Genomic DNA, 22,041 nt, shown 5'->3' with positions numbered 1-22,041 from the left:
TTTTCTGAAGTTGGTAGCCCAGTGACAATGGCTGGTAGTCCATGAATATTTTAGTTTAGGGATACTGTACTCATCCGAGTATAAGCCCCGGTTCAGCAACACAAAATAGCAGTAAAACTAGGGGCTTCAACTCGAGAAACCCCATGTTATGTGTCACGAACGCTTAATTTATGCTAATTTATGTATATTTTAATACTTTCTATCACTTTCAAAATCGGCTTATACATCCAAAGAAATTGTAACTTGAGTAAAGAAAAAAAATATGCTCATGATCTTTATGAACTGGCATGCCTTGTTACACCCGAGTCTCTCTATACAGAACGTAATACATTGATACTGATCGACAACCATAGATATAAGACAGCGAAACTCAGTTAACTGACAGTGTTTTGTATTACTATTTCAAATCAAACTGATTACATAATCTCTTGATATAGAAGTTACAGTTTTGTGAAATTTCAGCATCAAAACTCTAAAACTTGACACAAGTACGTACGTCTTGTATGCTGTCGATCAACAGCATGGTGTGAACTGTCATGCAAAGACTGCACACGGAAAAGCAACTCAATTCAAATTAGTTCCAATCGTGTTACAGATGAAAGGATATTTCCTTCAAACAAATGAAACTGCATGTTGACTGCATTTAGCTCGTCCGAAAGTGACGGACATCGCACGCCAAGTATTTCATGTCCCAGGCTTTGGTAGTCCGTGTGGGCTACCACTTCATGGACTTTGGTAGCCCAGAGAAAAGTTGGTAGTCTGTGACACGGGACTACCGCTAATTTCGAGCCCTGATAAAGGGCTGGCATGGCATCTCCACACTTAGTTCATATTTGGTAGTTTATGTTGTGTGTACGGTAGTGTATTGGAGTGTGATATATGCAGAACTGGTTTTAATAGATAGATTTCAACACCATACCTGCTCGTCATTGACGGTCGACCAGTTCCGCTCCTGTTCTCGTTTCCGTTGAGGTCCCGATCGTTAAAATCTACATGTCCGTAAATTCTGAAGATCATCTATGTAATGCCAGTTGGCATTGTCTTCTTTGGCGAAGATGACACTCTCAGGTGCATTGATTTTGCTCATGCAATTATCACTAACATCAAAGCTAATGCACTATGGCCCGTACAAGTCGCTATCGTATTTTCTACAAGTGACGTCAGCGCTACTTATGCCAAAACGGGGAGGGTTCGGCAATTTTCGGAAAATGTGCCCAGGATCGAATTGAAAACGTTCAACTTTTGCCGTGTTTTTGTCCAAATAACACAATATAAGAGTCTAAAATCCCATCAAATTAGCTTCAGTGTGTAAATGTTTGTTTTATCTATGCCAATTTCAGTGACAACCAGAACTAGAGTATAGGCTTTACGTCAAACGATAAAGCCTCATAATATGGCGGGACCTACCTTTTAAGCTCAGGTCTCAAAACTCAAAATAAAGTGCATCTTTCCTTACCGACTGTCTTGATGGTTAATCAAAGTACTCCTCATGGTAGTGAACTAACTAATCTCCACAAAGTTTCCACAGACATTGAAAAACATTTTGGGGGCTAAAAATATTTTCGCAGGAATCTTTCACACCTTGAGGCTCAATTTAAATAAGCATTGCTGCAGGTCCCAAACTCTAAATCAGGTACTCCTTTCCTCACAGGGGGCTCTTCTTCCTACCAGACGGTCTGGTAATATAGAGGGAGTGACTTAATGGTTATTTGGAAACTTTCACTAAAATATCTGAACATACTTTTACTAGATATTATTTGGCATTTATTCTGACACTGCACATTATTGCTCATATGCAGAACTGAAAAAGTTATCAGAAAAGTAACCTTCATGATACCACTCAAAGAGAATTGTGGGTAATTTATTGTACTGTGCCACTTGGGATGTCACATGATCAAACTCAACACTAACAGGCCATCAGAGTAACTTCAACCAGAAAATACAAATTCAAGAATCAAGCGAACAATGGATTTCAGATTTTCTATTTGGTTTGCCAGCTCAGAGACAAGCATACATGTGTGAGATAGAATGAAACCATGAAACTATCATTGGTTTACTTGTTAAAAAGTCATTTATTGTCAATGACTCAGAATCATTTCAAGTTTTTCCGTTTCCATCACACTACTCATGGAATCATGGGAAAAAAAGATACACAGACAGTATTCAGACTATGACATTGAAATACCACACATGAAGAAAAATAAACATACAAAAAAAGGAACAAAAAAACAAAGAAAAAACCTTACATTTCATGAAAAGTATATCAATTCTAAGGAAAATACAAGCAATAAATTCTGAGTAAAATTAACGTCAGCAAGTTCAATCCACTAAATTTCATGGACTGACATCATCTGAATTTATCTCAATTTTATTTTACATGTACAAAGTATATATTTTTTTCCAATCAAATTCATGATTCTTTTTTCCTATATTTCTGCAAAAATTAAATTTCCACTTTCATGCATCGATATCGGCATTCAATTTTTTTCTTCACAAACATTACACGCATCCTATTAGACACTCCAATACACAATAGAACAAAATATGTTTTTTAAACAGATAATGACTTTCCCCAATCCCATTCCCTCCCATCCACTTCTCCCTTCGACCATATAAGGCAAAAGTGGCTCTTCTGGTATTGAATTATCATCCCCCAAAAGAAAAAGATGAGAAGACATTACTTTATACAGAAAGTGGCTATTCCAAACTGCAATTGTCCTCCCCACATTATATTTTACATAAAAGTGGCTATTATGAAAATAGTAATTCATCCCACTGGGACAATGATGTCCATATACTGTACACTTGCTAGTGGTAGTGTTTATTTCACAATGATGAACAGAAAAAAATAGAAAGAAATGTCTTTATGCTTTTAAAGTGAAAGGTATGTACTATAAAAAAATTCATTACCGACTTTGTCATTTTTTTTACCCGTTTGGCACAAAACAAAGAGGGAAAAATCAGTATATACAAATAAGAGATACAGGTATTATGAATGAGTCGACTTGCAGCAGGGATTAGTTTTTACTATTTTACTGTTTTGCTTTGCTCTCTGGAGTAACTTCTGAATAATTTCACAGAAGCAGATAGAGTTCATAAAAATTCACAGCTGCTGATTTCACTTGTTTGGTTTTTAATTTCTCTCCAACAGAAGTCTGTTATTTTTAGTTCATCCATTTACGGCAATTGGGTGCCTTGCACATGCATGTAATCTTGTTTTGGTCATCTTCAAAGTCAAATTTGTAGTCATATGTGAGCTGTAAAAGAAAGGAAAAGAGAGACAGAAGTTAGCCTTGTACGGACATGATTAGTTTCTTTGATATGTTGATATCTATCGATTACAAAGTACTCCCTCTAAGGCAAGCAGACAACAACTGTAAGTAAGAATGGTCATAGACTACTACAGCAATGCAATTCTTTGATTAAAGGCCTGTGTCAGTATCAGATTGTCTGCCCAGGAAATTTACTTCCGACATAAAAATTTCAATGGAAAACAAAAGGCTATAACACCTTCATACTCCTCTTACAGACTAGAACAAACTTGATCCTGACCTCTAGCCTTTAACCCTTTTACCATTGTGGTGTGAACCAATCTCATTGCTTTCTATGGTAAAGTTGGAACTCTAGAGAGGGAAATGGCGGTGAACTGGTTAAGGTTCTGAGCATTCACTGCAGGAACTGATTTCTGTTTACAGAGAACACCCTAAGGAGATCAATTTGGACACAGTGGGTTATCCATCCTAGGTACAGTAGGGTTATCCTTTCAGAATACTATGGTCTGTTGTTTGTCAGTTTGCTTATTTGCATTGGTTGTAAGCCATACACCTGACTTGAATGAAAGGGTTGTTAATGCTAACTTTCATGATTTTTTCATTCTATTTATTTTGTATATGCATTGCAAGTTCTAATTCTACTCCCTAAGGAATGTTGAAACACCCACTATTTAACTTGTCTACAAAGCATTTATGTGTTAAATGCATTGTTATTTTTTACATTTGAACACTAGTCCAGACCAGAATTCACTTGTCAACAACAACCAAGCAGTCTACACATGTAGAGGCTGAGCTGACAAGCTGAATACTGTATATATCAACATGCTTTGGGGAGTAGAACAAGAAATCATGGTTGATATTAAAAACAGTCAAAAAATCATCAACAGTTAGCATTACTAGTCCTTTAATTTACTTTCCAAACACAGACAAATTAACACTGTTCCATACCTCTTCTCCCTTTGCAATTCTTCTGTTGGAAATAATGATGATTTTCTCTCCTTTTTCAAAAGTGACAACCTCAGCTACACAGTTTGGAGCACAGGAGTGGTTGATGTAACGGGCTGGCCCACCAGTCAGTGTTGCATCAATCACATAGTCTGAGTTGATGCGGAACATGTAGACGCCCCGATTGGCTTCCTCATACAGCTGTTCCCTCCTGTTGGCAACTTCATTTCTGATTATTGTTCCAATGTACTCTATAACCATTGTATGTTTCTCAATGTCACGGGCAGCGAACAGACCCAGACCCTGAAACCAATTTATAATAGCATTGGTTAGATGCATGCCAGCATACTATCACTGCAGGGTTTTCAATACAATGAAGGCAGATAAACACACTGTTATGACGTACACTATCACTGCCAGGTCAAGTCAGTATGTTAACATTATATATCATAGCCCAAACATAGGACTCTATGCCAGAGGGTAGGTGACCATTTGCTCGACATAAGGAGCACAAATAGTCTTCTGCCTCTAGGGTACATAGTCCCTTGTTTGGGCTATGTTTTATTACATGCCTCTTTTCCATAGTTTTCACTCCAAAATTTTGGGTTTACATACTAATGACAATCATGTTTCTTTTCCATTTTAGACGAAAAACTGTTTAAAAAAGAGAATGATTTTGTCATCGAACAGCGCATCAATATTGTTATGCATAATTTAAAACCTGATTTCCTATGTAAAACATGCAATTTCAACATTCTTACATCCAAAAGTTGTCAAGTTGAAAACAGTTCTGGTTCACTTTCAATCAAATGATGACTATGCAGCCTGCAATGTCATCTACGAGTTTTCATTGAATCCTATAGAATGTGTGACATTCAATGTAATACATGCCTTTGCAAGGCAAGTCAGTAAAACATTGATGTACTCTTTTCCAGTCTTCAAGTGGTGAATTCTGTTAAAATAAGTGATATGGGACATGTTTTGTTTGTACTAGTTTTGTCAAGTTGACGTAATAGGCATATACAAACCTGGCCAGAAAAGGGATTGACAAAGCATGTGCACAATGGTCAGAAATGTACACCAGTGTTATACAATTTCCACTGACCTGAATTCTGGAACGGGCAAGATTGACATTGTTTCTCCATTCTTGTTTCAGCCTACGATACTGTGATGATTTGGAATGGGCAAACTGCTTGGTGTAGGGAGACGCCAGGTCTCCAGTAACGGTGGATTGGTATGAACCTGATGAGCTGTTACTGGTCAATGTATGGGGTCTGTAAAGAAGGAATATCATCAAGGGTTTCAAAATGTGACACCAAGTCCTTTGAATAAATCTTTATTTTTCAGTGAGACATCTTTTTAACTTCATTCAACCAATTTATTCATATCCCTGTACACAAGTCAACCCCCCCCACCCCACCCCTATCAAAAAGAATCAGGAAGTTTACCATTCTAGAGGTGACCATGTATACATGACTCCCATGATACCGTTGGGTGTTCTACACACTTGATATGAGATCAGTGACACCTGAAGCACAATAACACCTATCTCAGTAATGAATACAAATTGGTTTTCTCAAAGGGTTTCCTAAATGTGTAAAGCAACTGGACCCGCTAGGATTGAAATGTGTAGAATAAGTATATTTCAGTCTTGTCACACTGCCTGGTAATGACAAGTTCAAACTTAAGTGACGGAGCAGAAGTAATTTTCTGATTGAATTTGCCAGCATGGAGAATAAAGTTTTTTATGTGACTGTACAGGTACATCACACAGGCTGTTAGGGTAGAATGTGCCTCGGGGTTAAATACTTGAACTCTCAAACTTTCACAAATCTGACCTACCACTTCTAAAGCTCTTGGTGTAAGAAAGATTTTTACCATCTTGGTTTTTCGAGAATCCAAACTTTTATTTTTCTCCATGGAGTTAAAATAGGGATGGCAGACATTTTGAATTTAAAATATCGGTAAATATTGGGTAATTTGTCTCTCTGGTACCAAAATTTGCACGGCGACCCCTGGTTTTTATTCTTGATTTTGAAAGAGAATGGTTGAAAGACTGTTTGAGAAAAGTTTGAGCAAAAGTTTTTAAATCTTTGATTTTCGAGGCACATACTACCTTAATACTGAACACCAATGACACACAGTTTACCACTAGATTTGATGAGATTCACTCACCTCTTGATGTAGGTTTCATTCTGGGTTCTGAACGAGCACAGCCAGTTGGATTGATGGCTAATGGAAGTTCAATCAGGGGTGAACGACCAAAGCGGAAGATGTAACCTTGGATTCCCTCCACACCAGGAAGCTGTTGAAACAAACGGCAAATACTATGATTACACTTGTGACAACATTATACAGGAAGGAGAAATAGTTACTCCTTTACAATACACTGTCACACATTCACATAATGCTCAGATATTGTTTCTCTGTAAACCAATGACAAACCATTATCAAGCAACTCTTGTTCACAACCAACCAATCATATATTGATTTACTTCATTTTCACCAAGCCTACATGACACTAAATTTCTTAGTGTAAATTCCTCTTTCTTATGCAGTAAAGTCTGTGTATTAAGTGGAGTGAAGACATTTTATTCATAGGTGATTCAAAATATGTACTTGAATGCAGAAAGGAACCTATAAGTGCCATCAAAATAATATTATCCTGGATATAATACAGCAAGAATGTTTTTCCATTGGTAGAACTTTCTCTTAAACAACTCTACTTACAGATTCTATCACTCTGAGTATTGATGGTTCTGTGAGACCAAACAGATCCTCTCCAGTGATAAAACTGGGAAACAGTTTCAGCATATCGGCATCCCTCCTCAGTCTCTCAATGGGTTCCATCACTTTACTCCACACACCTGTAAAATGCAGGGACACATGGATGGTTAGGGTGCTTTCTCAATGATTGTGATGTCTCAAAGGAATCTCACCACAGTCATGATTTCTACAATGAAAGCAGTAATGTGGACAAATCATTCACAGCAATTTTTCCATGTGGAAAACACAGGTTATGAACGTCAGTAATTCTGGGATTAAGACACTGAAATGAATTACAACCAGAAGGATCATATCAGGATACATTTTACTTGTAAAATTGTTGCTTTCTTTTTTATGGTAAAAAAAGACACCTCAAGGTAGACCCACAGATCACACACAGCAATTATAGGTTCTGCATTGTGGTTGACAGGTTTTAGCTATGGTTAATGTCATTCACTGGCAAAAGACAAAGCGCAACAGTTTATGAATGACCCCCATGCTGTCCCTTATTTATCTACAACCTACTTGTGTGTTCAATGGCCACATTTCTTTAAAACTTCCTCCTTTTAGTTTTTGTTTTCAACACCACCTGGCACCTATAGCATGGCTAAAGCTGTATCCAATGACAGGGAACTCAGGATGTCAAAACCTAGAGGGACCAGATTGTAGACTTGTACCTACCTAGGCATGTGCAGTCCTTGATGACAACATCATCATGTCCCTGTTCAATGACACGGATGCAGAATTCTGGTTTTCCACTGTGGTCATGGATACTACAGACATAGCGACAGCGCTTGTTGGTGTAGCGCATACTCCAGTACAGTCTGGTAGTTTCAAAACCAACCTGTTGGAAGAACATACCAGAAAATTGCTAAGAAAGTTTTCCTGAACAGGATAAGAACTATTAACCCTTACAGCGCCGTGTCGATGTTTACATCGACAGTGCACTTCCGGGTTCCACGCCACGTCGATGTATACATCGACAAGCATTATCGCTCAGTAATGCCTAACTCAGCAACTTGTTGCCTAACTATCACACTGAATATCCTATCCTTGCCCTTTGAACCCACTTCAGTACCATATAAGGACTAAAATAATGACATCATCTAGCTTGAGTATGGAAATTTCCAGTAATTTATGCAACCTTTCAGCTTGAGCGGGTCACTCATTTTTATCCCGCATATTTAATTAGGTCGCTCTGATCGCTCACACGTACGTCCTCAGTGGGACGCATTTTGTACTCTGTTACAAGCCATGTACATGGAAAACAGTGATTATTTTGCCAGTGTATCTCCTACTAAGTGATAAAAACAGCGGATATAAGGTTTTTTAGACAATATTTACGGAGAATGGACAGTTTGGTGATCAGTAGTCGAATGTGATTTGAAGTGGAGCGACGATCCATAATGGCGGCCACAGCTGATCGTGTTGAACGCAGTGAACACTCCAGACAGTGCTCTGTGATCAAAGTTTGTAAGCCAAAAACACTTTATGTGAAGACTTTTGTTCTGATTTTCATCAAATTTAAATCAAACTTGTTAATTTTTGAGTGATTGACGATCGAGAACCCAATATTTCTGTGAAGAAAACTTTGATGTTACATCGTGCTCGGCCTAACATAGAAGACAGCCATAGCATTCACTGAATTGTGTACGTTCCGTAGGGAAGACTGACGTGAAGAACTCGCGATAGATTTCCAACGTACACAACACATTGTTTGATCGAAATAAATCATGTATGAACTTTTACCGCCAATATCTCCTAGTTTCTTTCAATTTTGTTAGCAAATTTTGTTGCACTCTCGTCAAAAGACATGATCATTTGTTTTGAGTATGTGTTGACTGAAGATCGATCGTGACACGATGGGGCAAAGCCTTCAGAGCCAAACACTGGAGTTTTCGGGCTTCAAACTGATTTTAGCTGGTTGCAAAACTGAATTTTATTGATCCATAAGTCATAATAATGCATTATTGTCCTCAACTTTTCAATCTTACATTGTTTGTGCAATAGCCATCACCCACCATGCCATAGCTAGATATGGCTGCATTTGCCCAGTGATCACATGCATATACCATATAGTAAGATGGAAGCAGATTGCCTGTGTATTCAAATTAATTGTTTGTGTTTACATGCCATGCAAACAACTATGATTATTTTCAGACTTTTATGACACATGACATGCATGACAAAAACAGAAAATACATTTGATGTCAAACATATTCCAATATAATGAGTATACACAAAGATATTTCTGTGTATTTTTCAATGATGGTAATGGAAGATTTTCACTTTCCATCAAAACAAACAAAGAAAATAAACAAACAAACACAAGAAACATACGAATATTGGGCAACAGAGTTGTTTTGCTGCTCCATATCCCATAGTTTTCAAATTATATTGTTACATTGTATTAAAAAACCATTTCTGCGTTTGTGTTCCTATATAGAGTGAAGGGAGCATTTATATTACTTACAAATGCCAATACTTGTTTGTTTGTTTGTTTGTTTACTGTTTACATCGATGATAAATCTGTAAACTTTTTTTACCTGAACTTGCGTATTTACACAAGGAGAAAATTTAAAGAAAGTTTCAAGTCTTCTGAGGAATTAGATATATTTTTTTAGAATGTTTTAATCATTTTTATTGAATTTTGAACCAAAAATGTGCACTTTTACCCCAATATTCCACCCTAAATGTGTTCAATCAAACATGTAAATTAGACTGAGAGCTTGGTAATTTTCTTAGGTGTAAAATTCATTTGGGTTATTGAGGGTGTTTCATGAATAAAATGAACTGCATGTGTCTAAAAGAAGTGTAGCATTTTGACTTGTTGGGTTCAAAAAGTCCTTGGCCAGTGGGGTGGGATGCATATAAAGTCTATGGCACTTTGAGGGTTAAGTCAACTGGTAATCACATTATTTCAGTTTGATTCTGATTCAGTCTTGTCACTGTGAAATGCACATGGTAAAGAATTTTACAACAGCATGACAGCGCTGATCAAAACATTTCATAGTGTAGAGTGAATTTTAACCTGTTCACCCCCAATTCCCAGTAAACAGGTCCACTATCATCATTGACAACATTGGGTTCAGGGCAAACCATGGTGGTGAAAGGGTTAAGATTTCAAAGGTCTTTGTTTAGAATTTTACGATCACTTTATGAAGCAGAAATACATCAGATTGCCCACTGTGGACCGTTTCTTTTATTATCCTTACATGATCATGTCAGTGTCATCTGACACTTTTGTAGGAGACACCACCTAATCCTGTGAAATCATTATTAGCTGCTCATCACACTGACAATAACACATTGCCTATTTCATTTATAGCCATTTCATTGCCATATACTTTACACAATGACAAAGCTGTTGTTTTGAATTACTAGACTGGATCACTGTGAACTTGAAATGAAGGAAAAAACTGAAGGAATAGCAAAGTTTCCCTTTCACTATCTCTGATCCAATCTTTGTCTGTCTGTTCTCCCTCTCTGTTCTCCACTTAGTATTTTTTGACCAGCAAAGGTCCTTGTCTTCATTATGGGTTAATTATTGTATGGTTAAGTAATTACTGACGCAAAGAGACAGAATAGTCCGTCAGTCAGTCAGTCAGTTGGTCAGTAACTATGAGATCTGAGCAGTACTTACAGGGTATATGGCAGTCTGTGAGTGGAATACTTGGAGTTGATGTGGCAGTAGCTGTCCCACAGAATGGAAGATTAAACTTCCAATTCGAAGTGTATGTTTCTTCTCTCCTTGGTGCATAATACTGTGTGAATCAAGACATTGACAAGTCATTCACTGTTTACACTGTTTTCATGTTGATTGTGATGAATTACTTTTCAAAAGAATAGTTTCAAAAGACTAGGACACAACCTTACGTAATTTTTTGACATTTTGAAGAATTCTTGACGTTGAAAAAATTACATAACTATTGAAGTTACTATAGCAGGAGACTTTGGTGGTAGTGATTTATGCTGAAATCTGACAGACAATGATTTCAAATATGGACTACCTGCATGTCAATCAAAAAACAGCGTGAATTTTACCCATCTCAGTAGTTAACCACTTCAGGCCTACATCATATAAGATGTATGTTCCTGAAGGTCTGGCATGACAAAGGTCTAGATATCACTTTAACCCTTTCACCACCATGGTTTGTCCCAAATCCATTGTTTTCTATGGTAAAGTTGGACCTGTATACAGGGAACTGGGGGTGAAAGGGTTAAAAGTTATATTAATTAATCCGGGCTTGTACCTATTGTTCAAGTAGGCACAATCCATCCATCTTCTGAAATACAGTCATGTATATCTACATCATAACATACATCATAACATACACAGCTTGTCATAAAATTTGGCACCACTATTACTCACCTTGCGACCTGTTTGTTCTCATCTCGACTGATGTAGACACGACGGTACACAATGTGTGTTCTGAGTTCATTCTCACTCTGTCGTGATGGGCAATGGAGTGGACACAGCATTGTCTGTGATGAAGGTGAAAACACAAATTCAGAATAAAAAGCTTTAGGTGTCATAATGATGACCAGTATGTTTATTTCACTCTGATTTGGGATAAAAGCAGTGAAAAATTTCAACTGACTTGACATCAATCCTCATTTCCCTTATCTCAGGCTTGGAGTACAGACAAGATAGATCTACCCATGTCAACTGAGAGTATACTGAGCTCTTCATTTGCAAAAGCTGACTACTGAATGATCATCTCCTGTTATTGATACAGCATTGATCATGACTGAAGCAGTAAAATTTATTTCAATCTGTGCAGCGACTGTTCCTGAAATTTAGAGAAGTGATTCCTGCGCAGTGAAGGATATAGGCAAGGAAAACAAAATAGTGGTGAAAAATGTCAGGAAAGCTCACCTTATCTTTGAAGAAGATACACTTATCTCTGATGGCACATCCAAAATGATAAATATTAGTACAGCGGAACTTATGGCAGCCGACAGTAGCTCCAATTTTGCTACAGTAGCAACATTTCATGGCAACCCCTCTCTTGTGGGCTTGTTCTACATTGATGAGAGCTCCATTGAGTGTCTCATAGACTTCAGCTGACCACAGGGCACAGTTCAAGTGTACCCAGACATCAACATCCATATTGAGAAGTCTGTGATGGGGACAACACATGATTATATGGTAAATTTAAGCTTGGAAGAAACTTTATCAATTATTTATCAAACATCCTTCAGGACTGATGTGTTTGAAAAGCAGTGCTGTCATCTGTGCAGATATCCTCTCCCATGAAGAGAAAAGAAGACACCATTAAAATGTGCACAATCTTAAAAGTTGTAAATATTGATCAGAACACTGGCTTTACACAACTGTACCTGTCTCATATTAATTTCATATATAACAAGAACACTGACATTTTTAACTCTAGCTGCATTATATACACTGTAAAACTAGTGTTGTTCACTGACAGTTGTAAAGTCATCAAGGATATTGTAAATGTGCATACCTTGCTGGTCCATCGGTAGAACCATCTCCTAACTCACCACAAAACACGCACTTCCTCTGGTCAGCCAGTGAAGCATACGCCTGCAGGGATGTGCCTAGCTTGTTCATCAGCTGTAGGAAAATAAATATTGGATAGGTTGTACTTCTAATGTAACAACAGATAAGGCATTCAGAAGAATACCTGTGCTCAGAGGCAATGTCAGGTAAAGGCATTCTTGAGATGCAATATTTTTAAGATAAATTACTCGACATGTCGTTGAGGAGGATCAGGAAAATTTTTGACAGGATGCCATGGATATTGGAAGAAATCCAAACAATCACATCTTAGCACACCATGATAAGAGTTCCAGTTGTGATTTGAAGTCATACAAATCTTAACACTTTTCTTCACTGACACGCAATGCTAGATTTGATTGCTTTTGGGACAAAAAACCATGCACTAAATTTGATCATTCCTTTAGTTTGAATGTTAAACCCTTTATTGTTGTGTCTGTACTAACACCAGTACCCCATAGTAATTGAAAAGAAAAAAGTGAAATAAGAGTGCCTAAGTTGACAATAGTCAAGTCTCAACAGCTGTGAAAATTCATTACATTTTATGTACTGTTACACATATTGTCCTCAATATTCAATCAGTGTTCCATAATCTGCAACAATCTTAAGATAAACTTTCATCAATTTGCAATGTGTGACTGAAGCATGGAAAAGAAGTGATAGCATCTGAGCCAGCTCAAGTTTGGTTGACTGTTAGGAATTGAAAGTTAAGTACACTCACATCATCTATATCCTCCTCACAGTGTGGTTTGTACTTTTTAGGCGGTAGGATACTGATATGCCATTTCTTCCATCGGATATCCTTCCATTTCTTAATGATTGGATGCATCTGTAATAAGAATGACGTAAGAAACAGTAATGCATTGTTGAAGAATTTCACAACAGAGTCAGCAATTGTGATGGCAGTTTTTAAATCTGAAAGAAGAGTACACAAAATTATGAACATCATTGCAAGACTATCTGTATCTGTCTGTCTGTGTATCACAGTGACAGTTTATTACTGCCTTGGTCTGTTATTATCAAAACATAAGACAGCCTATGTAGAAAGTTTGTAACCCTTTCTGCCATCATACTTTGGTATAATCCATTGTTTTCAATAGAATGGGTGGACCTTTATACATAGAAAGAGGGGTGTACGGATTTACTTCCCAGGTCAGACAAACTGACAGCATGAAGTAACTCCACATAGAATGTCTTTATGCGTATTTATGATTTGCCATTGAAAAGAATAAAATTACAGAGTTTAGCAATTCAATGTTTTGCTAAGGTTGGGGAACATTGGTAAATGATTTGGGAACCCCGGTAACATTTCTGCTGTCCCCTAATCTGATTGCATTGATATACCAAGTGGAACCCAAGTAAAATGACTGAGGAACCCCGGTAACATTTACCGGGGTACGGGCCTTAACAAAAACACTGCAATTGCTAATAATATGTTTCACATCAGCTATGAAAATAACACATCTGTACCACAACTGATTGGTCAAAGGGTATTAACAGTACATTTGTATCAGTTTCACACATACATTGCAGTGGATGACCTGAGAATGATTGCATAGACTTTGTTACTTACATCCTCTGAGCCATTCTTTCTCCTCCTGAAGTGACTTTTATTGCTCTGTTTTGGTTCCTCCTTCAAGATCATCTCTGACTGTCCTTTCAGTGAGGATTTCAGCAGAGTCTGTGATTGTTCTTGGCTTGGCAGCTTGGAGTCTGGGTCCTTGCTAGTGTGGTTGACCACGGCTGCAGCGTGTTCAGGAACGCTGCGCTGCGTCTGCTGTGCAATGGCAAACTGCATGTAGCAACTAGTACTGCAGAAAATAATATCAGCGTCTCTATCGTTCATTGCCAGGAAGTCAGATGGCTTCTTCCTAACTCCCTCTCCAAGGACGACAACATCACAATGCCTACAGAACTGAGTCTTGGCTTGAAGTAGACTCTGGAGATTACTGGGTTTGTCCTTCTTGGAGGTTTGTGCTTCTGACTGTGATTCTGATGGGAAACCGACATGGTTTACAGTAAGAAAAAAATTCTCAGTAAAATGTCATGGTTTGGTATTAAAAAAAATAAATCAAGTCAAGGTAAGATCTTGAAAAGAGGTCTTCAAAGGTTTTTAGAGATTGTCAGCTGTATTCATCCAATACTTGATAAAGGAACATCTACAGACTTCATTGTAGACAGTTTTCATAACTTTTAAGTTGTAAACCATTGTATTTAACCCTTGAAGTCTAACCCATGTTTTACTTTCTTTGACTGACTGCAATGTGAATGATCTTTGAATATAACTACCACCTAAGACAGTTTTTTCATCATAGTAAATATTAAAGCAAAAGTCATATACACTGGGGATGAAAGGGTTAGTTCACCAAATGGCAAGCATACAATCATAAGGTGCAAAGACACTTGAGTATTTGAGTCTTTTTCTGACCCGAGACTTTTATCACACACTACACAAAAACAAACTCAGAGAAAAGTTATGCAGGCATCTGACTTGGAGAACCATGTTTCTCCAGAAGAAATGTTTGAGGGCGCTTCAGCTGAGGCAATGATTATTTCTCTTCAAAATTTCCACGGTTATTAATGCTACTTTATACACTTGTTCATCACAGATAAATCCTGGCTATACTAAAAAAAAACAGTCACGACTATCAAAGCAATTCAAAGCAGTCTCTCTCGCAAGTCCATTGTTTGCATCACAAAACAAATGACACAAATTCTTAACCTCTTGCAGTACTCTACCTACCTTCTTTGGCTTGCTTTTCCGTGGTTTCACCACTGACTTCATAACTATTGGGTTCTGGAATGTGAAGCAGATCAGCGACTGCTGCCACCACACCCTTCACATCTTCAGCTGCAGTCACTGATAACTCTATGGTAACTGATGATGAGTTGGCTTCTGATTTGGCTGGTGTACTGCTAGAGGTAGTTGTTGGCATAGACAGACTGGTCACCTGTTGTCATTGGCAGTGACGACGTGACAAGGGGTGAAATTGTGCTGGTTTTGATTGGCAGTCCTTCATGATGAACACCAAAGGAAAAATATATCCGTTATCATGATCCTTGGTGCAGGATTGTGAATTTCATATGATACACCCCATAGCATTTACTATTTTTCACAGAGTAATATGAGAATGTGTACTTTAAATGACAAATTTAGTCTTTCATGGTAAAATCACACAATGTCTACAGATAGTTGAATTGTTGAATGTTCTCAGTGGTATAGTTTTGCAATAAAAAACTCTGACAACTTTTTGCAAAACTTTTCATTACTGCTGTCCTTTTCATTACTGCTGTACAGTTAACTGGCTCTAGTTGTACATTTTCTGTTCATAATGTTGATGCACAGACCACATCTTGAAACATTTTGATCAGACAGAGATGTAAAAGGGCACTGGTGATGGCCTTCACTGTACATTCAAATTTGAAATGACTCAATCTACCGGAGAAACCCAAACAATGGTAGATTTTCTGTGCCAGCACTACACATATGCTACAGAATTCAGTACACATTGTTGTGAATACATTAGGAATATCGGCATGGTATTCACCTGTGAATAGCTCAGCTCAGATACGGTAATTCATGCCCCCAAAACAAAATTTAACATTTTGCTATGTGTTATGTAAACTTTAAACCACTCTCTTTCATAATTAAGAGTAGAAATCAAGGGTGACCATGCAAAGTTTGGGACTAGCGAAACAAATTCTCTGAAAATTTACAAATATTTATATTTACATCTATGGGGAATATTAAACTTCTGATTTTCACAAGAACAAGAATTAGAAACTTGATAAACACAACAAGCTTTATCCATACAGGCACAGATCAGTAAAACGTTGTTACACAGTAAGAGTCACAAATATTGTTTACGGTTTCTAAGTTGCTATTGGTAGCCTGACACAACAAATGCTTTGATAACACACTGAATCCTAAAAGCGTATGTTTGATCTGTTTATTGTTTGTAATGTATAAACAATGAGAATGGAATTAGACCCTGGGTTTGAAAAACCTGCCTTTGCATAGGATGTCTCAGATAAGGTCAAGCCTGGCTATGTGTGTGAATATATATATTAGGAGTGTTTCTCACCTCGTCTTGTTGGTGTAGGTTTGAGAATTGGGAATGTTGGTGATGGACCACGAGTGCCAGCATCTTCAAGTTCCTTGGCTATCACTTTCAATCCTTTCAAATATGCTGGTTCATCATCTTCAACACACTCTGGTGATGATGATGGTACTGTACTGCCTGCCCTGCTATCACTCCCTGACAACCTGATGAAAAGAACAGCATAAGTAAATTCTGTAGGGAAGGTTCCTGGGTAGAGGATCAGTAACAGCAAGTTTATGAACAGAATACATTCTAGTGTTTTATCAAAGATTTGATCCACAGATCAGTAGCACTGCAGTCTACATTCTCACAAGAACTCTTGTAAATTGAGGTATGTTTTGCGATTGATAGGGGGGGGGGGGGCAATATTGTCAACTCTACATAATTTTCGGGTCTTCTTTCTTGGGTAGTCAATTCGAAGTTGACCCCACTATACTTTGTCACACAATGATTCCATACATTTTGGACTATATGCAAAAGTGAAATTTAGCATGATCCATATTTGTACAACAATGATTGTATGAAGAACAAATTTCATGGATTGCTGGACTAAACTTCTTTCATAGCTCCTTACTCAATCCGTCAGTTGGTACAGCAACATACTTTCTCCTTGTCCTGATTTTTACGATTGGTACATCACTAAGAGTAACAACTGAAAACAGTTTGACTGTATGGAAAGGGTCATCAGAATAGCTCTTTTACTAGTTACATGATGCACTGTGCGCCAGGGTATACAAAGCGCACGTTACGCATAGAACTTAGCCATAGGATATGCGCAGTGTATGTATTCCTAGAACTCTATGGCAGATTACACCCTGACCTATATTTTCGTCGCTGATGGTTAGAATATACACGGGGCATTATTTGGCATTGCAAATTTGTGTCATTCTTGTATAACAATCGATTGTACGACACAAATCAGTATGTTTTCGTTGTTTTGAGTGTACAGTATATACAGTGGTTGATATAGTCATAGCAATGCATTATGGGAAACTGGAAAAAGGTCTATTGCGATGTAAGATTGGATGTAAACTCAGCTATCTATTTACCTTGGGTTGCTGTCTGATGTTGGCGGAGGTGTGGGCAGTGATGGAGGAATGTCAATGTCTCTGCCAACATTCAGTTGTGGGTTGACCGTTTTGGTGATTGTCCTCTGGTGAACGCTCAAATCCTTCATCACCTCATCCGCTGTTGTCATGGTGATATCTGTTCCTGGAACGACAGATAATTGGTAACGCCTTGGCTCTTTGTTGGGTCCCAGGAAACCTGTACACCAAGGACATTGCAATAATGAAGAAAACAAAATACAACCACACGATGACAAAAGCAGTTGACACAGCATGCATTTGATAGTTATGCATTACAGAAGGATAGATAGTAGATAATGAAATCAAAGAAAGCATTTACCATTACAAAATACATATAATAATAAACAAAATTCTAAAAAATAAAACAATAGGCTAAAGGGGCATAAGAAAAAGAGCTTGACTTCACACAAGCTAGCGAGGAAATTGATGAGCTATCTATGAATGTGCAAATTAAAGAGAGCTTAATACAGTACAGTACACAATGGACAAACTTGATTCACATGACCACAACGGTCAACATAGGTATAGATAAAATATGTCCATAAAGTGAACACTGATTGGGCTGGCTGTTGTTTCTTCAGTACATACAGGTTGTTTAATGAATGCAAGTTTGAAATCAAACAAAATACACAGGAAATTTGCACAGAAACCTTCAGCAAAACATCAGCACAAACATTTTTGATACATGAAAGAAACTGCTATGTTGCTTCTGACTGTAGATTCCCCAATCTATGTGCAGAATATCATTACTGATGCTGTTTATGACATACGTAAAAATCAAAATACAGTTAAAAATGGACAGCCTGACATATGTACACTGAGATTGAATTCTACCTGTTCAAAGATACATAAATAGCACTTTACAATAGTGTGTTGATTGGTGTTGAGGGCACTTACTGGAATTATCATGGCCTTGTCTCATCTGACTCATACCCAGCATCCTGCGCTGTGATAGTTCTGATGGATGTGCATGGCCATTCACCATGGGCACAGATATCTTGTCAGGGGGTGATGGCGGTAACGATGCTGGCGGCGTTGGTGGATTTGTCAGTGGTGGTGGTGGGCCAAATGGAAAGTGGGAATAGTAATCTGGTATTCCATCTATTGTTGCATTTCCATAGGGACCGCGTAGCTGGTTTTCCCCAGGAGTGTTCCACTGCCAAGGATTGGGCATAAGGAGAAATTGATGCTGACTTCAGGTTCACAGAGTGGTAACAATGGCAGTTGTTAATGGCATTCATTAGAGATTTGGATTCATCAAGGATACCATCCTCATCATCTAGAGATGCTTTCCTCTTCTTACTTTTGTCGCTGACTTTATTGTGCTTTGGAACTTTTCTCTTCTTCTTCTGTGTCACCTCCGGGACTATGGCTGGCTGTTCTCTCTGCCTTTCAAGTTCCTGTCTATTTATCTCCATGAGGATTTCACGATCTGAAACACCAGCTTTGAGTTTCTTTGCTATCCAGTCAGAGTCGTTTTTAGGTTTGACGTACGGCAACTGTTCTAACATTTCAAGCTGTTTCTGCTGCTCTGGAGTAAGAACAACGTTTGAGACATCATCCTCATCCTCAGCTGTCCCTGGTGGCTTTGCTGATTTCTCTTTTGCATCGGATGTTGACGCATCTGCTGGTGTGGCTGCAACACTGGTAGTTGGTGTCACTGACGTAGTGTCTGTGTTGCTACTAGCCGCTGTGGAACTAGGGAGAGACTGTGGTTGTGGGCCACTCTGGTAAATTGCAGGACCCTGTAGCAATTGTTTCAACAACAAATTCTGCAGCGGTTTGGAGTCTTTCTTTCCGTCACCCTTATCAATCTTTTGAATGATTGCTGTCTTCTTTAGTAGAATCACTTTTCACAGACTGGCTGTCTGATTGTTCTATTTCTAGTTTTGCTACTTCTGCTGCCATACTATCTTGGCTTCCTTCTGCCCTCGTTGTATGGATATCCAAAACAGGAGATGCACTGATTTGATTGTCATTCTGTACCAAGGGATTCATAGGCACATTCATGTTGGTATTTTCATTTGGCATTGGCAACATTTGAGTCCTATTGTTCAGCATCATCCCTGGTTGGTTGGCCCTGACACCGCCATCATCAAGATGACGCAAAGGCTGAGTGTTTCCAAAGTCCAGAGCATCTGATGGCATGGGTGTAGCTGGCGGCAAATCATACGGATCAACTTCATCTTTCTTTTTCCTTCTGGCGCGTTTCTTTTTCTTCTCTACCGGTGGTGGTCGCATATCCGGTCCAGGGTAACTGGGAGGGACTGGAAATCCACCATCCTGACTGCCTGGTGGGAAGTTTCCGAAGCCAGGATGTCCTGGTTGCATAGGTGGTATGGTATTGCCTTGGGGAGGGATGGGTCCCTGTTGTGGCATTCCAGCTTGCATTGGCATCATGTGTCCACCTTGGTTTCCTGCTGGGAAAGGCCTTCCAGGAGGGAATGGTCCCTGTGGCATCATTTGCTGAGTTGGGTGAGGTTGCTGAGGCCCACCTTGTGTGAAAGGAATTGCCCCTTCATTGAAGAATGGTATTTCAATCAGTTGCTGTTTCCTCTGGTTAATTTCAGCCTGATCTTTAAATGCATTTTCATGTTCCATTCGCTGCATGGCCCTAGCATGGTCTACCTGCTGTAAAAGCTGCAGTCTTTGCTTTTCTTGCTGTTCTCTGAGTCTGGCCATCTTTTCTCTCCTTTCCCTCTGCTGAAACTCATCACTGAATGGATTGTTATCATCCTGCATGATGTGTACCTGTGGTTGCAGTGGACGAGGACCTTGAGGTGGCGGTGGAGACTGTAGCTGCGGGTTTGGACCAACATTTGGTGGCATTCCCGGCGGCGGAGGTCCAGGGAATCTGACAAGATTTCCGTCTGGTACAAATGGTCCCTGTCCTTGCATTTGAGGATTTGCCATGGATAGTTGCATCTTCTCCTGTTGTTTGATTCTATATTCCTGAATCAGTGCTCCATGCTGCTTCTGTTGTTTCCTGATCTGTTCCAGTTGCTTCTGCGTCTGCCCATGTTGTTGTGTGATAGCCTCTAGCTCTGCCTCATCGTTTTCAGAGAAAGGTCTGTCATTCTTCTTACTAGCTCTCTGTCTGGCCGACAATGACTTCTTCTTCTTCCGATGCTTTGTTGCCTCAGTCTCGAGGAACTTCTGTTGCATATTGAGCAGTTGTTGGTGCTGGAAGAGCCACTCTTCATACTGGGCCTGCTGCTGCCTGTCTCCATCTGGGAAAGGTGGTGGCACTGTGCCTGGAGGTGGTGGTGGCATCATGCCAGATGTCTGGGGGCCTCCAGGGCTAAGCACAGCTGAGGGGAACACTTGGACCTGGACTTTGCAAACCTAGGGGTGATGGTACCATGCCTGTCATTCCAGGTATACCTCTTGGAGACTGTCCTCCAGGTGTTGGGCTGGGCATCCCCAGAGGAGATGGCCCACCACTGGCTTGATTTGATGGGTGCATGCCACCCATAGGGGATGGCACTCCAGGTCCTGGGCTCTGAACATTCATCGGTGATGGTGCACTGAAAGTTGATTGGAGAGAGCAGAGTTCGGTGCCATTGGATTCATTCCGGCAGGAGAATGCATGCCACCTGCTGAGGTTGGTACACCTGGACTTCTGATGTTTAGAGTTCCTTGTTTTGGTGGAAAGCCAAACCTAGGTGTACCACCTGGACCCATCATCTGATTTCCTGGCATTCCGTCTTCAAACACGGATGGCTTGTCCGGCATGTTCGGTCTCATTCCAGGAAACTGAATCATTGGATGGGGAGGAGGGACTCCAGGAAGTTTGTCCCCCTTGTAATTTTGTGCTGGGAACCTCGGACTCATCATTCCACTGAAACTTGCCGGTGGCTGGAATTGTGGTGTTATTGCTGATGTTTGTTGATGCAGACTTTCTTGATGTTGTCTGGTCATTGCTTTCAACAGCTGGGCATGAGGGCCTGGTGTGCCTTCTGTGTCTGTCAACAGAGAAGTAATGATGCTGAATCAATGATATGTAACAATACACTGACTATCTCTCCTCTTGAACATAATTTCACTGTATTGCATGCTAGTAAAGTCTGCATATTTGGCTTGTAATGATTTTTAACTACTGATTACAACAAATACCTTTGAAATATTAACTGAGTGCAACAAACATGGTTAAATCATAAGCAGCACTTACATCCTTATAATAAATTATAAAATTAAATAGGTTGAAAAATCAAATTCACAATATTAATTTTCTAAAAAGTCAAGAAAACTGCATAGCTCCCAATTTAAATTTGTATAAACTATATGAAAAATTATAAAATGATATTATGGTTAAAATTGCTGTCACAATAATATTATGG

General features: G+C 39.0%; 1 protein-coding gene across 1 annotated transcript in view; it reads right to left on the bottom strand.

Annotated features, from left to right (window-relative positions):
* Window positions 1-2,052: 2,052 nt before the first annotated feature.
* Window positions 2,053-22,041, bottom strand: part of LOC139117887 (histone-lysine N-methyltransferase 2C-like) — a 44,384-nt gene continuing 24,395 nt past the window's right edge. The window contains 21 exon segments of the mRNA XM_070681121.1: window positions 2,053-3,257; window positions 4,221-4,520; window positions 5,323-5,494; window positions 5,950-5,978; window positions 6,412-6,522; window positions 6,948-7,084; window positions 7,665-7,827; window positions 10,627-10,747; window positions 11,356-11,468; window positions 11,863-12,106; window positions 12,458-12,567; window positions 13,232-13,339; window positions 14,084-14,502; window positions 15,254-15,461; window positions 15,859-15,917; window positions 16,596-16,777; window positions 17,663-17,879; window positions 18,599-18,857; window positions 18,907-19,428; window positions 19,520-21,046; window positions 21,215-21,666. Of these exon segments, the coding sequence (XP_070537222.1) occupies window positions 3,165-3,257; window positions 4,221-4,520; window positions 5,323-5,494; window positions 5,950-5,978; window positions 6,412-6,522; window positions 6,948-7,084; window positions 7,665-7,827; window positions 10,627-10,747; window positions 11,356-11,468; window positions 11,863-12,106; window positions 12,458-12,567; window positions 13,232-13,339; window positions 14,084-14,502; window positions 15,254-15,461; window positions 15,859-15,917; window positions 16,596-16,777; window positions 17,663-17,879; window positions 18,599-18,857; window positions 18,907-19,428; window positions 19,520-21,046; window positions 21,215-21,666 (5,546 nt within the window). The 3' untranslated portion in view covers window positions 2,053-3,164.

This window comes from Ptychodera flava, chromosome 18, assembly GCF_041260155.1.
Source record: "Ptychodera flava strain L36383 chromosome 18, AS_Pfla_20210202, whole genome shotgun sequence".
Lineage (NCBI taxonomy): Eukaryota > Metazoa > Hemichordata > Enteropneusta > Ptychoderidae > Ptychodera > Ptychodera flava.
This window is presented reverse-complemented; position numbering and strand designations above follow the sequence as displayed.